The 16,719-nt window shown below is 33.1% G+C and overlaps 1 protein-coding gene and 1 long non-coding RNA gene across 3 annotated transcripts in view; one reads left to right on the top strand and one right to left on the bottom strand.

The window, feature by feature from the left end:
• HSD17B4 (hydroxysteroid 17-beta dehydrogenase 4) overlaps window positions 1-16,719 on the bottom strand; it is a 127,945-nt gene that overhangs the window by 84,536 nt on the left and 26,690 nt on the right. For both annotated transcript variants that reach the window (XM_074200888.1, XM_074200889.1), the window contains exons 3-7: window positions 8,738-8,845; window positions 7,632-7,691; window positions 6,382-6,403; window positions 6,241-6,287; window positions 2,273-2,357 (exon numbers count right to left, since the gene is read on the bottom strand). In XM_074200888.1, coding sequence (XP_074056989.1) covers window positions 2,273-2,357; window positions 6,241-6,287; window positions 6,382-6,403; window positions 7,632-7,691; window positions 8,738-8,845 — 322 coding nt within the window. The remainder of the gene's footprint in view (window positions 1-2,272; window positions 2,358-6,240; window positions 6,288-6,381; window positions 6,404-7,631; window positions 7,692-8,737; window positions 8,846-16,719) is intronic.
• Window positions 1-16,719, top strand: part of LOC141497981 (uncharacterized) — a 38,190-nt gene that overhangs the window by 15,274 nt on the left and 6,197 nt on the right. Inside the window, exon 2 of the long non-coding RNA XR_012471504.1 lies at window positions 1,842-1,946. This is a non-coding gene — a long non-coding RNA (uncharacterized LOC141497981). The remainder of the gene's footprint in view (window positions 1-1,841; window positions 1,947-16,719) is intronic.

Here is a 16,719-nt window from a genome sequence, read left to right as displayed (position 1 = left end):
TGTTACAGACCTAAAATAACAATAAGTTTTTAAAGAATTCTGAAATAAGAATATCAAAAGGATGAGCAGAATGATTTCAGAAAAATCTGGACTTACATGAACTGATACAGAGTGAAGTGAATAAAACTAGGAGAACACTGTTCACAGTAACAGCAAAACTGTACAACAAACAACCACGAATGATTCAGCTATTTTCAGGAATGCAAAGATCCAAGATAATTTCAAAGAATATATAATGAAAAATACTATCTGCCTCCAAAGAAAGAACTGATGGCTTCTGAATACAGATTGAAGCACATGATTTTTTACTTATTTTTCCTCTTTCTTTTTTGAGTTTTCTCCCACAAAATGGCTAATATGGAAATTTTACATGATTGGACATGTATAACCTATATCATATTGCTTACTATCTCAAGGAAGGAAAGAAAATATGGAACTCAAAACTTTTAAAAAGTGCTAAAAATTGTTTTTACATGTAATTGGGAGAAAATGAATTTTAAAAAAGTTTTCAATATTAAAACAATTTACATATATTATCTCATTTAACACAAAGTAGATGTGGGTAGTACGACAAAATAAAAAATGACAATAATGATGATGGTTTTCCTTCACTCCTGAAGAAGACCACAACATCAGGTAAGTGATACCATGATAAACACATGAACTGGATTTGAGTGAGGGAGTACTATGCTAAGTCACCAGCCTGCCTTTCTCCTCCAGAGTCATCTGGATCCAGTGGCCAGATATGAAATCAGGACAACTGGAGATGGCCCTGGATGTGAGGTAATCAGGGTTAAGTTACTTGTCCAAGGTCTCATAGCTAGTAAAGGTCTAGTGTCTGAAGCTAGATTTGAACTCTGGTCCTCCTAACTCCAAGGTCAGTATTCTATCCGCTGTACCACGGAGCTGGCTGGCAGCCTTTGAATTCCATCAAATAGCTAGTCTAAACTATACAGATTCTTCCTCTAGCAGACAACCCTATCCTAAGTCTTAAAGTGGATCTAATGTGAGCCAATAACTTTTGGGCTATAGGAAATTTAGATATTATCCACATGCAAAGCACATTTTCTGAATTAACCAGTCCTCTCAGTTTTCCTATCCAATCCTCTTCTGCATGAAATCTTCCAAATTTTTTAACTAAAACCCCCTCCTCAGAAGATTGGAAATCAATTCAATACTATTTCCTTTTGTCACTGAATTAGGAATTTTTGAGTAATCATCTAAGTATAATAATTCACAAAATAATAAATGAGTAGTTCCTCCTGATCTTCTCATTTTCACTTTACATTTCTTCAATTTTTTAACAATCTTATAATATACTTGTTCTCAGAATCTACTATTCTTATATTTTTACAGCCTTCACAATACATCACAATATTCTTAATTATTTCATTCTCGATTTTTTCAAGTAATTGTAAAACAAAAATTCCATCTAAAATCTGTGGAAGAGGTTGTTGAAGCTAGAGTAACACACCTATTTGTATCATATGTCAAAGGTTTAGTATGAGAAGATTCAATTCATCAAGTTTACTTCCTTTATCTAAATCAATTTAGCCTTAGCTTGTCAATTAATAGAATTCTGATATCAAAACAATAATATTCATATCTGTTCTACCTTGAATAAATTTCACTCAAAACAAATAAAAAAATCACCTTGAAAATGAGTCAAATGAAGTATCCCAATAAGCAAATGAGTTTGAATAAGTTACTTTTCTGCATTATCTGTGGATAACTTTAAGCTAGCTTGAGTAACTTGCATAGATTGGTGCTAGCACCAATCACAGTCAAATCACACATTTATGAAATCAGGACTATTAATACTATTTTCAAACATTTGACAGAAAGAAAATAATGAACTATCATTAGGACCTGCAAAATGACTGCTACTCATCTTCTGCCCAGCTGATCACTACAGGCATGAGATGACATCTTGGACATGGAATAAAGTACAGTATAAGAAATTTCAATTCTATATATTTGAATTGTTTTTAAGTATAAAATAAATAAAGGAAATATCAGAAAACACTGGTGAGATTATTAAAAATGAAAGATAGAAGATGAAACTAAATATAAAACTTTCTAGCTATAATTATGAATCAATGACACCAATTTTATTCAGAGGACAGGATGCATGAACCTGATACATGAAAATATCCACATATATCTAGAGATGTCTCCATGAGAATAATAAATTTTCTAATAACACCTAGCATGGAGAAAGCATACAAACACAAAGATGTTATGCTTGCAAGAAAATCATACAAAACCATACCTCCCAAACTTTTGTTTCTTCATGTGATCCCATGCTGCTCGGGTCACTTGGAATGAGCCCCGCAAATGAACTTTATGAACTATATCTAAAACAACAAGTAATTATTGTTATTAAATATTTAATTATCAGAATCTGACAGCTATTTGTTAAATAAGGCCCAAACAATGATTATATATAGAAATGTTCACTTAAAAATCAAAATTGCTTTATGCAACTACCAGTAAGCTATAAACAATAACATAAAAGTTTATTAAATCACTCTCTTCTTATAACTCTTAAGTCTATTAAATCACACAATTTTTGATTTATTTAAAATATATGTACATTATAATATTCATCCTAAATAAAACTTTGCCTTTAACTTTTTTGAATTTTGATTTCCCTATGTTTTCACATAGTTTTCACTATATCAAATTAATATTTATATATGTCTAATAATTTTATTTAGAATTCAAACAGCATTAACCCATAAAATTCATCAGCAATTGATAATTACTGAATATCCAGAGTCTTGTACAGCAGTAAAACTGTAAAGCAAATGGTACATTTTCTGTCCAATTTAATTAAACTAAAAACCTAGGTATATTATAGAAATAGAAACAAATAATTCTTTGATAGAATTTATTTTTTTTTAGGTTTTTGCAAGGCAAATGGGGTTAAGTGGCTTGCCCAAGGCCCCACAGCTAGGTGTCTGAGGCCAGATTTGAACCCAGGTACTCCTGACTCCAAGGCTGGTGCTTTATCTACTATGCCACCTAGCCACCCCCGAAAGAATTTATTTTTAAAGCCTTTTGTCATTTCATTCAATTTTTGGTTTCATTCTACAGTATACATTTTCATTATCATACTAAGGGGAAAAATTAGAGAAAGTTATAAAGAGAAATTAAGAGAAAATAGGAAGAAAAGAGTGGTACAGGGAAGAGAATAAAAAACAGTTACATAATGGACAAACTTGGGAGAAGCCAGAGAGGAAAACATCTCCTATACTAAGACCCAAGGTAGTACTTGGATTTTTTGCCTTGTACTGCATGGTATTTCTGGTAGATAAGGAAAGAAAAATTAAAGCATTAACATGTTCAATTATTGATACCATGGATATCCTCCTTTCCCTCTGCCCCTGCAAAACTTCTTGGAGCAAAAAATATATGGGAAACTATGATCCATTTCACCCCAGTTGTAGTTACACCTTAATATATCCTTCCAAGTACTTGACAACAGAAGAGGTAAACAGATGCCAAATGGAAGGTTTTGCTAAGATACAAATAATCCATAACAAACAAGCATTCATTCAGTGCCTATTATGCTAGGTGCTGTTCAGAACTGGAAGTTAGAAGCAGTCCTTGCCTTTGCAAGAGCTTTTAATGAGGGAGACAACACATACACACATTTAGTGCAACAACAGGGGTGCATGTAACCCTATAATGGAAAAATAAATGGTCCAATCACACACACTCTTGGAGCTTACCCAATCTCAACTAGCCACTTGATTTATTGCTATACATTTAATTTTATCCTCCTGAGCTCTAAAGCAACATAGATGTGTATTATTTCTCATTAATAAATGTGCCATAATGAATTAGTATAATTCATTTATTTAATATGTGTCACTGAATAAAACTGAAGCCTCCTTTCCCATTAGTAATTAAGAGTAATTTCTCAATAATTAAATATTCCAATTATCAAATATAAGCAATTTATTAGCAAATGAAGATAATAAACATAAAAACATCTATAACTATTTAAAATATTATTACCCAAGTCACAGACTGATTCATCTCTAAACTTCAATATCACAATAGCTGAATCTGAAAACAGTTTCACTGCATTCGATTTAAACTCTCACTAATCTTAATATTTCTACTCAACATTAGTCCTTTTTTTCCTTTTGGTTTCCCTCAAGAAAAGTTTTTACAAACTATACTGTACTTCATAACAAACATCATAAAATTCTCTTTAAAAGGTTTCTTTATAGCACCACAGTTAAAATAGTTCTAAAAAGGAAGAAATTTCTCCTTAGTTCTTTCTAACTCAATATTTTTCATAGATTCTCACAGATAGAGCATATACCTCTGCCCTGATTCCATTAGAAGAAGTACTTCAGATTAAACCATTTTCTCAAGTGACTCTTTGGTAAGACATTTCCCAACTATTTTTTAATGGTTAACAGAAACTGCTTTTCTTCTTTTTATCTCACAGTTTATGCCTGGCAATGGGATTAAATGAGCTGCCCAAGGTGACACTGCTAAGTTAGTATAAAGTGTCTGAGGCCACATTTGAACTCAGATCCTCCTGACTCCAGGGTCAGTGCTCTATTCACTATGCCACCAAGCTGCTCCAATAACGTTTTCTTAACATTCTATCTGAGCTCTTATCTGGTTTTGGGGGTTTGTTGTTTTTTTTTTTTTTTTAGATTTTTCAAGGCAATGGGTTAAGTGGCTTGCCCAAGGCCACACAGCTAGGTAATTATTAAGTGTCTGAAGTCGGATTTGAACCCAGGTACTCCTGACTCCAAGGCCAGTGCTCTATTCACTATGCCACCTAGCCACCCCTCTTATCTGGATCTTAAAACTATAATAGGGGCAGCTAGGTGGTGCAGTGGATAGAGCAACAGTCCTGGAGTCAGGAGGACCTGAGTTCAAATCCAGCCTCAGACACTTAATAGTTACCTAGCTGTGTAACCTTGGGCAAGTAACTTAACCCCACTGCATTGCAAAAACCTAAAAAAAAAGAAAAAAGCTACAGAGGTTACCTAAATATAAAAAACATTTTATGGAATTTTAGGGAGACACCAGCATCTGGAGGGATCAGGAAAGAATTCATATAGGTCAGTTAAGAAGTATTAAAAAAGTGCTTACCACATGCCAGAAAGAGAAAAATAGCTTCTGACTCTCAAGTAGCTCACAAAAGCCCTGTCACATAGGTAGTACAAGTATAAAAATGGCAATTCTTCCACAGCAATATTTAAAATTATGAAATAACCTTTAAGTCAAGCTAAGTCTTGAGAGAAAAATAGAGATTCCAAAATGTGAAGGCAAGTTTCAAGCATTAGGATAAGTCAGAACAAAGATTCAGAGATAGGAGTTAAGGGTGCTATGTACAATCTGTCTGACCTGTAGAGAGTGAGAAGGAGGTGATGTGCAATAAGGATGTAAAAAAGACTAGAATCAGTTTGTAAGGAGCTTTAAAAGCTGAATACAGGAATTTATATTTGATCTTAAAGATGATAAGGAGTCAGTGGAATTTATTAAGGGAGAAGGAGTAACTTGTGTATCATGAAAATCACTTTAGTAACTTTTTGACAGCTGTATGGAGAACTTATTAAAGTAGGGAAATATCTAAAATGGAGAAAATATTTAGGAGACCACCTATTAGGTGGCCTACCTATTCTAGGTGCATTGCTTTCGATATATCTGAATTTCACTTTCATTAAGCCACATCACTGAAGGATGCTTAAGAATCACATCCTGACCATTCCAACTTTCCCCCATTTCTTTTATTTTTATAAACCTTACTTCTTTAGAAACCTGCCAAGTCTAAACAAAAAAAAAAATGGCCAGAAGCATGTTGGAGGTGTAGTATACACATTCACCTCAAAAATTCTGTTTTTAGGAAGATGGATGAGGAAAACAAATTGAAAGGTACAATCCTATTTAGGTAACTTTTGAAAGGAGATTTAACAGCTTTAACTTTTCCTGATTTAAAAATAAACTACTTCAAGTTATTCAGCATTTTTACTTGTAGGAACTGTTCATCACTGGATAGTTTCATTTTCTTCTCTGTATCTCTAGTACATAGCAAGAAACCTGGCACATAGTAAGGTACCTAATGCTAGTGGATCATTTTTAAAAGAATGTGGAAAAGTAAGAATGTCTTTAGATGTTTTGTTTAATCCAGTTTCATAATTTTTAAAGGATAATAAAGTAGATAAGAATATCCCCCCCCAAATCTATTAAAACAAAACAATTTACCCCAGTCTTCATCACTTATCCTAACAAAGGAACGATCTCGCAGTATCCTGAGGAAGGAATAAGAGAAAAGTAATCCCACAACTGAAAAAATCTTGAGTCTAAGTTATATCTCAATGAAGTAAAAAAAAAGACATTACTCACCCAGCATTATTTATAACAATATCTGTCAAAAAAAGAGTCACAAATATTAGATTAAGCAAACTGATTTGTATCTGCTTACAATTTTAAAACTCACATTACTCTCAAAAAAATTTTTAATAGTTAAAAGGCAAAAAGACTAATGAAATGAGATTTTTGTGCCTGAAATAATATTTGAATTTATCAGTTACTTCATCCTTAATTCTAAATTCTCATGGCTGTTGACTCTCTATTTTTCATTACCTCCTAAATTACAATTCCATTGGTTTCCTCAATAATTGCCATTGAATCAGCACTCTAAACTCTTATCTTTGTTATTTTACACATGAGGGACAATTATTAGCTTCTCATTCAATCTGACCACCTACAAAACTAAACAAGAGAAAAATATGATGCTACAAATGACAATTTGTTAAATATATTAAAATTAGAAACAGACCTGTATAACTATCAACCTAGACACATAATCAAATCTTGATACACAAGAAAAGACAAAAATTTGGCATCATAATAAAATTTTTATCCCTGATTCCAAATTTCAATCTAGAGAACATCTGCCCCACCTCTATACTACTGTCAAGTAATACTGTCAAGAAATTTGAGCCCAAAATATTAACTAACCTATTGGAATTTTTGCTTAAAATATATGCTTCCAAAAATTTTTTAAATAAGCTTTAAAATTCAAATGCCTTTTAGATTATATTTGCTATTATATTTGAAATTTTTAGCAACAATCCTACCTTTAATTAATTCAATTCAACAACTTTTATTAAGCATTTATTATGCATAACACTATACAAGACATGGCTGAGCTAAACTCAATAACATACATTTCAATAGTCTTCTACTGAAAAGATTTTGCTCAATTTGAATCTGCCATCAACATATTGCTCTCAGTCTATCATCTTTTTTCAATATTTTACTGTTCATTTTAGGTACAAATAAACTTCAAATGTTTAGGTATAAACAAACATTTAGGTACAAATAAATTGCAAAATGTTGCAAAAACAAATTTAAGGTGTCCTTATAAATATTAACAGGTTAACCAGAGAATGTGAAGTTGATAACATTTTTTAGACTAACAAACATTTGCAAAGACTGACTATTTGATATAATTGCATACATCTAAAAAGTCTGATTCTTTGGAACAAATTTCAAAGTGTAAAAGAAAATAAGTACAAAGATAAAACTAAGAGTAATTTATCAGAAAAATACCAGGCATTGCTTTATTGAAAAACTAAAAGAAATATCACCTATTTTTCCAAAAGCATCAAGTGCTGTCTTCACAACCTTCTCTCCAGCTTCCACAGAATCTGAAGGAAAATAAGTGCAAACTTCAGTATTATATAACTAAGACAGAAATCTAAATCACGCTCAAGGAAAGTACATTTTTAATGGCAAATATTAAATGGGAATACAAACAAACTCACTCTAAAGAAAAAAAAGAAAAAAATTACTTGAAAAATATTACTCTATATTCCCAGTACAGAACAATTTCTACTTAGTACATTTGAACATATACTTATTAATCATAATATTAATTACGTTAACCAAGAAGTCAAAAAAAAAGTTCTATAACCCTTTCCTGTCTCTTAAAACTTTAAAAGTAATTTGATTTTTATGCTCATTCAATATAAATAGCATTGGTTTTTAGAGGAGCTTTAAGAAAAGCTTTTAGAAACTTTTAGAAAAATGCTTTTAGGAAATAAATTATATCCTTAAGAGTCTTACAGGTCACTGCTATGATATTCAAAAGAAAAAAAAGAAAGTTTCTATTTTATTTAATTTTCTGTCAAAAATGAATGATTTCAAAGATTATCATGCCAGCAGTGAAGTTTTTATTTTTTTTCCAAGAGGCACTTCTAATATAACGTATAGATGGATTTTTCTTTTATTTTTTTCTGTTTTTTTGAAGGCAATGGGGGTTAAGTGACTTGCCCAAGATTACAAAGTCAGGTAATTATTAAATTTCTAAAGGCAAATTTGAACTTAGGTCCTCCTAACTCCAGGGCCAGTGCTCTATCCACTATGCCACTTAGCTGCTCCTCTAGATCTTTCTTAATACAAATGAAACAAGATGGATGAAGGCATGAGTAGAAGTTATTCTATTCCTCAATAAATTCAAAATCTGAAGACCACATCTAAGAGAGCCATAAATTATAATCTGGAAAAACTGTAGGAATCAATACTTGAGAAATTCTTTCCCGCCAAGCAGATATCCAGTCAAATGAGATTGGTTAATTAGGGGATTTCTCTTCTGCAAAGGAATGTTTTGAGTTTTGCTTTTTAATTTAAATATCTCTATTAGCTGAAATAAAATTTAAAAAAAATATAAGAAAATTGTTTTCAAATAACATACCATAGTTAGCCACAGCTTTTCCCCCTCGCTTTATTATTTCTTCAACAACATTATCAGCAGCTGAGGAGCTTTTTCCGACTCCCTTGAAGTCCCCTCCCAAATCATTCACTGTAAGGTAAAAAGAAATATTTGTTCATCTGTTCTTCACAAAACAGTATTTCAAATCTAATTATTAGAAAAAATACACTTGTGAAATAAAGTCTCAGTGAGGCCTTTAAGATAAGCATGTTTGCCCTCCACCTTGGGAACAAGCATTTATACTATGCACAGGTAAGCTATTTACATAATGGCACTAAGAGAAGAACCAAGAGAAAATGTTCTATCACCTTTCACAAAGAAGGACGAGGTGTAGACAGTATGTACAATGAGAGACACAGCTGATTGGGGGGGGGGCACTAGAAGGGAAGAAATGTTTGGCTGGAGCATAAGATTTAATCATAAGATTTAAATTCTCTAACAGGTTGAGACCAGGAGAAGAGATTAGCCCCTGCAGGAAAGATAGCAATGGAAAGCACTTAAGAGGTAAAGGGATTGGAGATGATGGTGAGGCCTAACAATAGTGCTAGGAGTTTTAAGGCATAGGAAGAGATGAAAGAATAAAAGATTATAATCAGATAAAAGGACTGAATTTTTGAACATTTATGGGTAATGGTAAAATCAGGGATATAACCATCCTTGTATGTTGGGTTGTGAAATGTAGATATGGGACACAGAAGTTGAGTTGGTAGGGAAATTCGGGTATTTGAGGGAATATCAACACATATATTATAGTCTCCTGGTATGAAGGCAGAAAGTGGAGTGGAGGGGAAACTATGGGCAGCAAATTCACTGATAAGTAGAGGGAAATGTCCTGAGGGTTGGTAGGTAGTGGTCATCATTATCTAGATTGGGTAATAAATCTGGATAGCCTTGGCCATAGAAGAGACCTTGCATTTACACAGGCTCATCTCTGGAAGGCCCTTTCTCCTGATCTTTACCTTATGCCATCTTTATCTGCCTTCAAAGATCACCTGACACAACTTTCATACAACTTTACCTGATTTTTCTGTCCCCTCAAATTATTCTATCTGTCCAGTTTTCCAACATTCTGGCTTTCTCCTTTTCCCTCATGACAATCTATTTTCTATTATGCCTATCTCTGTGTGTCCTACTTCTCTCACTCCACCCCCCCATTAGAATCCAAGTTTGATAAGAAACTTTAGGCATCTGGGTGGCACAATTGATAAGAGTACCAGGCCTAAAGTCAGGAACAGTTACTCCTTGACCCTGAGCAAGTCACTTAATCTCTGTTTGCTTTAGTTTCCTCTTCTATAAAATGAGAATAATAATAGTACCTACCACCCAGGGTTGTTGTGAGGATTAAATAAAATAATTAGCACAGTGCTAATACATAGTAAGTGCTATATAAATATTAGCTCTTAATTTAAGGACAGGGAGAACCATTTTTTAATCTTAGTATCTCTGGTATTCAAGATCACACAGGTAGAACTGGGTGGGCCCAATTGCACATTATACAAGCTTGATAAATGTTGGCTAAATTGAATTTCTATGACAAAAAAATTTTTTTTAAGAAAACCACTTGAAAATTCAGCAATACATAGAGTCAGATTGCTGAAATGTAATACTGAGTTTTCTTGACCTTAAAAAGAATAAGAATATAGTTTTAATTTTTATTATGTTGGGAACTAGAGAGGAATAAAAACAAAATAATAAAACTGTACTATTGCATGGTTATCCTCTTGAGCCTTTTTCCATGACTCAATTTTGTGCTACCTCATTTCTCAGAATATCCCTACATTTGATTTTAGATTTATAAATAGCCTCCTGTCACCATGGAAATTCTCAGATGAAAAAAAAGTTCCACCTTGTTCATCAACTTAAATTGCTGACACAATTAAATATCTCTGAATGCCTACTGTGCAAAGTACTCTGGTAGCCACTGAAAGTAATATAAGGATATATGAGAAAGTTTCTGGCCTCAAGGGGCTTACAATGTAGTATGTAAAGTATAAAAGGGCCATCTCCTTAAAGGCATGAAACAATTGATGTAAGTAGTATAAAATGCAACAGGCCAACATGACTGAATAATAAGAAATGGTCAAAATTACATGTGAATAATAATTTTGCTCAAGTAAATTCTGAAATATGCATTTCACAAGTATGACTAAGCAATTAGGTCAATGTCAAGTATCATCAAAATCGACTTGGTAGTGTTTTAGGAGTCACAGAAAGTCAGGAATATATACTGTGGAGAGAATTATGAACTGGTCACGTTGTTCTAGAAAAAAATTTGGACTTAATGGAGAAAATGTACTAAAATATACAAACAGAAGCTACTAGGTGATCCTCTAGATGGAACGCTGAACTTGAACATGAGTTCAAATGCTGCCTCAGATACTTACTAGCTGTTTCACCATATGCCAGACCAAAAAAAAAAAGTTTTCTCATAGGTAAAATGGGGATAATACTACTACCTTAAAAGTTGGTTGTAAAATGTTCTGCAAATCTTAAAGCACAGTATAAATGCTAGGTACTATTATATTATCCCTTTGACCCAAAGAAATGATTGTGATTTTTGAAAAATATATAAAACAGGGGGCAGCTAGGTGGTGCAGTGGATAAAGCACCAGCCCTGGAGTCAGGAGTACCTGGGTTCAAATCCGGTCTCAGACACTTAATAATTATCTAGCTGTGTGGCCCTGGGCAAGCCACTTAACCCCGTTTGCCTTGCAAAAACCTAAAAAAAAAAAAGTATGATACATTTTACTTTGAAATTGCATAATGCATATATTTTTAGGCTTTTTCTATGTGATTTCTTATGGTGATTTTTTTCCTCTTTTTTTCCGTGTGTGTGTGTGTGTGTGTGTGTGTGTGTGTGTCCTTTAAAAATTATATTTATTATATGGAATGGCTCTCTGGGAGGAGTAGGTAGCATACTGGGATTAATGTAAAAAGTAAATGAAGATGAGTTTTGTAGCAAAGATACCCTAATATTTAAAGATTTATATACATTTTTGCAACTAATTGTTGATTTATTCAAGGGTCTCCTTTTTTTAAATAAAAACTTTCTTGTATAATACTATAAATTTTGTGTGCTTGTAAAATCAACCTTCGTACTTCTATGAATATATTTCTCCAGTTTTCCTGGATGGAGGGGGAGGTGGGTCAAGACAAGTAGGAAAAATCCCACAAAGGATTTTATATAGGATATATAAATATATATATGATGGTAGAATTGAATCCATCGACCAGTTCAAAGCAGCATAATCAACCCAACTACTACTTTGTCTTTCTTTCTTGAAAAAAAAAGGGCTTTAAAACAGACAGGGATTTTTCTCTCCATAACAACATTTTATTTATATGTTTATTTATATATAATATATATGTATGTATATATATTATTATTGTTATTATTATTATTATTATTATTTACCTCATTGCAAGGAATTCTGCAAAGAAACCCTATAAAGAATAGAAGCTTATATCAAACCTTTTGCAATAATATCAAAAAATTAAATTTGTATTGGCTGTACTGTGTTCATATTCATAAAAATACTCAAATAACAGGAAATACCTAAACTAAAATCTCAAATTCAAAAATATACAATGGTCCAGTTTTTTTAATGATAAAAATTCAAATGTCTGAGAGCTAACACTACAGACTTAATTCAAGTTTTTCATGATGTAAGACTACCCCCAAGTGGCAATAGTATAAAATGCAATTTGGGCTAAGTTTTGATGTCTACATTAAGTAATTTATTGAGATTGTTAGCATATATTAAAAAGATATCCCAAGAGAATAGTCTATAATTAGTTTCAACATTAAGGGGTTCAAAATTAACAATACTACTCAGTCACTCCATTATTAATATAATGAAGTCATGCTGCTTAGAAACAGCTACAGAAACATGTTACTATACATTTAGGTACTACAATCACATTATTTTGAACAATAACAATAGGTTTCTTATAGCTCCAGCTTCCTTTCACCATACTCCTACACTGAAACTACCATTTACATGATAAAAAGCCTAGTAAAAAGCAAATCACCAGCTATGCCCATGTTGTTGTGTTATAGATAGAAATGAAACCAAAAAGAAGAAAACATAAAAAACTGTAAATGTGTTATTTAGAAATTTTTTTCCTAACTCCAAATTAAAGTCTTTGTGCCCTAAGGAAAATATATTTAGAAGTAACAGAAAATTTAAATACGTGGGGAGAGGAAAAGTAAACAGCCATACATAAAGGCATAGTTAAACACATGAATAGACTCTTAAAAAAACTTAAGAACAAGAATAAATGAGTTTTCAAGTAGAGACTATGAAAATAGTAATCAAAATCATGTTTAAAATACTCAATACAAGAGAAATCTGCCAGCACATAAGCACAAAAATAATCATACCCTTTGACCCAAAAATCATATTTTGAAGAATCTATCCTAAAGCAAACATCAAAAAATATATATGTATATAATATATAGACACATATAAACATATATGGTATAAGAGGCCATTATTTACAACTAAACTGAAAACAACTTAAAAATCCAACATTTGCTAAATGACTAAATAAACTATAATATATCTATAATGCCATCAAAAATGATAAAAATGAGAACCATAAAGGAAATCAGGAAGATTATATAGGGTAATTCAAAGTAAGAAAAACAGCACAGTACAGTAGAAAAAACCCTGGGCACTTGGGTGAATATCCCACTTCAACTTGCTCTGTTGCCTTGTGATCTTAGGCAAAATATTCATCTGTAAAATGAGTTTGTTGCTATTCTTGTTGGATTGTTTCAATCCTGCCCGATTTTATTTGAGCCCCCCCAAGAGAAGTTTTCTTTTTTTTTTTGGTTGTTTTTTTTTTTAGGTTTTTGCAAGGCAAATGGGGTTAAGTGGCTTGCCCAGGGCCACACAGCTAGGTAATTATTAAGTGTCTGAGACCGGATTTGAACCCAGGTACTCCTGACTCCAGGGCCGGTACTTTATCCACTACGCCACCTAGCCACCCCCACTACGCCACCTAGCCACCCCGAAAAGTTTTCTTAATAAAGATGTTGGAGAGGTTTGCCATTTCCTTCTCCAGCTTATTTACCAGATAAGAAAACTGAGACAACCAGGGTTAACTGACTTGTCCACGGTCATACAACAAATAAGAGTCTGAGGCTAGGAAGGTGCAGCTCAGCACTCCATCCATTATACCAACCAGCCACCCAATAATATGAACAAGTTGAACTAGATAGCCCCTGAGATCCCTTCCAGTTCTCTAGCTAGACTCCTGTGAAATTGAAGAACTGTATAAAAAAAATATATTGAGAGGGGTGGCTAGGTGGCACAGTGGATAAAAGCACCGGCCCTGGAGTCAGGAGTACCTGGGTTCAAATCCTGCCTCAGACACTTAATAATTACCTAGCTGTGTGGCCCTGGGCAAGCCACTTAAGCCCATTGCCTTGCAAAAACTAATATATGTGTGTGTGTGTGTGTGTGTGTGTGTGTGTTTGTATGTGTATATATATGTATATATATATATGCATATAAAGAGACATGCACATGAAAATAAAGCAATGACTGAATAGAGAAGAAAGGAAGTAACTAATCAGATGCTATAAATACATAACACAAAAATGAATTTCCAAATAGATGCATGTGTGTTTGGCTGTTTTGTTTAAAGTTAAAGTGTACTGTTGTTCATTTTTCTTTAAAAAGATTTTGCAACTGAAGAAAAAAAAGGAGGTATAGGAATCAGAAGTTCTCAATCTTCGGTCTTGTTTCCTCTGATTTTGGAAATTTCAAAGAATTTTTAGAAGAACTAGGAAAAATCTTAAGAGATTGTCTAATAAAACCAAAACATTAAAATGAGGAAGGAAACTGAGGCCCAAACAAATTAAGACTTGCCTAGATCACAGAAGTAGTAAAAAGAGGTGGGATTTGAAACCCAGGTCATCTGACTCAAAATCCAGGGCTCTTACCACCACACCACATTTTTCTTACTTTATTATTATTAGCTGACATGTATATGGCACTTTAAAGTTTACAAAGTACTTTTCTCATGACCAATTTGAGTAGGTTATGTATTACCATGCCCATTTTACATATGGGGAAACTGAAATTTGGAGAGGTAAGTGATTCACTAATGGTCTTTCCATTAATTCTGCCACTTACAATGTCTTAGAAAAATCATATTTCACTTTTCTGTTTTTCTATTTCAATTTATTCCTCTGCAAAGATGAGAGAGATGTAGATGATTTTTTTATATCCTTCTGCCAACTCTAAAAAATTCTACGTTTTTATAAGAATGAAACTTATTTTCCAAATAAGTTACAAAAGTTTACACTTGATTTGTAGTGTTCTGCAAATCTTAAAGCACAGTATAAATACTATTATATTATCCCTTTGATCCAAAGAAATGATTGTGATTTTTGAAAAATATATCAACAAAACACTTAAAACAAAAGCTTACACTTGATAATCAGCAAGTACTTTATTTTGAGTTAATATCAGATACAAAAAGTCAATTAGGTGCACTTGCTTCTCTCTCTCTCTCTCTCTCACACACACACACACACACACACACACAGTTTTATCAAATAACTGCATCATTTATCTCCTAGACGGCAGTCACTGTTAGAACATATATAGTATGAAATCATAAAGTGCATTTAAAGAATGACCTTTTTTATTCTTTTCTAGTGATACAGACCTGTAATTTCATCAGTGTTTCATTTCTTATTGTGAATCTCTCTTCACTAATGCAGATAAACAACATCAGGAATTTATGGTCTAAACCATGGTCATACAGGCAGATCTTGAATTCTTTCTGAACCGAGGCCTGCTTTGCTACCAAAGATATGTTATCCCATGATACTAAATATTAAGGACAAATTATGTGGTATATACAAGGACAAAGGGAACCAGAAAAGAAATATGAGCAAGAAATAGAAAGAAAGTTGTCCCACAGAAAGAAGACATCAGAATTACAAAAGATTAGGATGTGGATGTGCAGAGAAGAGAGACATAGGTATTCAAGGGAGCTGAAACAACAGAAGTTAAGACACAGAGACTGAAATGATGGTATAATATAATAGCATGGACATACTCACTAGTGGGAATAGGGAGGGGGAAGCAAGAATGAGTCCTGCCTGACAAAAACAGAAGGTATCAGAAAGGGAAAATGTGGGATGAAGGCAACTTCTGATTTTTACTGGATCATATTTTACTACTGAAAGTTGTGTGCACATCCCAAAGTCTTAAAAACCTACTCCCTGGGCTTCTAGATGTTGCAATGGATAGAGCACCCAGCCCTGGAGTCAGGAGGACTTGAGTTCAAATTTGGCCTCAGACACTTAATTGCCTAGCTATGTAACCTTGGGTAAGTCATTTCTGGGTTGAGATAAGAAATTATTCTTAGCTATCACAATAATTATTCATCTATAAAGTAGATAAGAGAATGACAGATATTACAAATATGGAAAAATCAAATATTTCAAAGATTGATATTGGTTTCCTTGTATTATAGCTTGGAGTCCTGAACCTTTCTCAATCTATATTGAAAATAGTGATGAGACACTCAATTTGGATCAATGTACAACATGGAAAAAAGTAAAGACTGACAAACTGCTTTCTGGGGGGGGGGAAATAAGATTGGGGGGAAATTATAAAATTCAAAATAAATAAAATCTTTAAAAAAATTCTTAAAAAAAAAATGGTGATGAGGATGGAATTTGAGATCAGTAAGGAACCCTCTGCGGCTGCCTCATGCCCAGAGCTGCCTTTTATGGACACTCTCTGCTGCACCTGCCTGCCCAAAGTGAGGTAATGAGGAGGTACCCCAGAATTGGTTTTTAGGCAGTTGATATGCAGGAAGTCCTGAGACTGGATCCTGTGAAATTAAAATACAAATGAAGTGCTACAGGGGAGACATTCTCCCCTAGACAACATTGAATTGACATTGAGTGACTTCTTCAGTATATGATTACCTAT

The sequence above is a fragment of the Macrotis lagotis genome, chromosome X, assembly GCF_037893015.1.
Source record: "Macrotis lagotis isolate mMagLag1 chromosome X, bilby.v1.9.chrom.fasta, whole genome shotgun sequence".
Lineage (NCBI taxonomy): Eukaryota > Metazoa > Chordata > Mammalia > Peramelemorphia > Peramelidae > Macrotis > Macrotis lagotis.
This window is presented reverse-complemented; position numbering and strand designations above follow the sequence as displayed.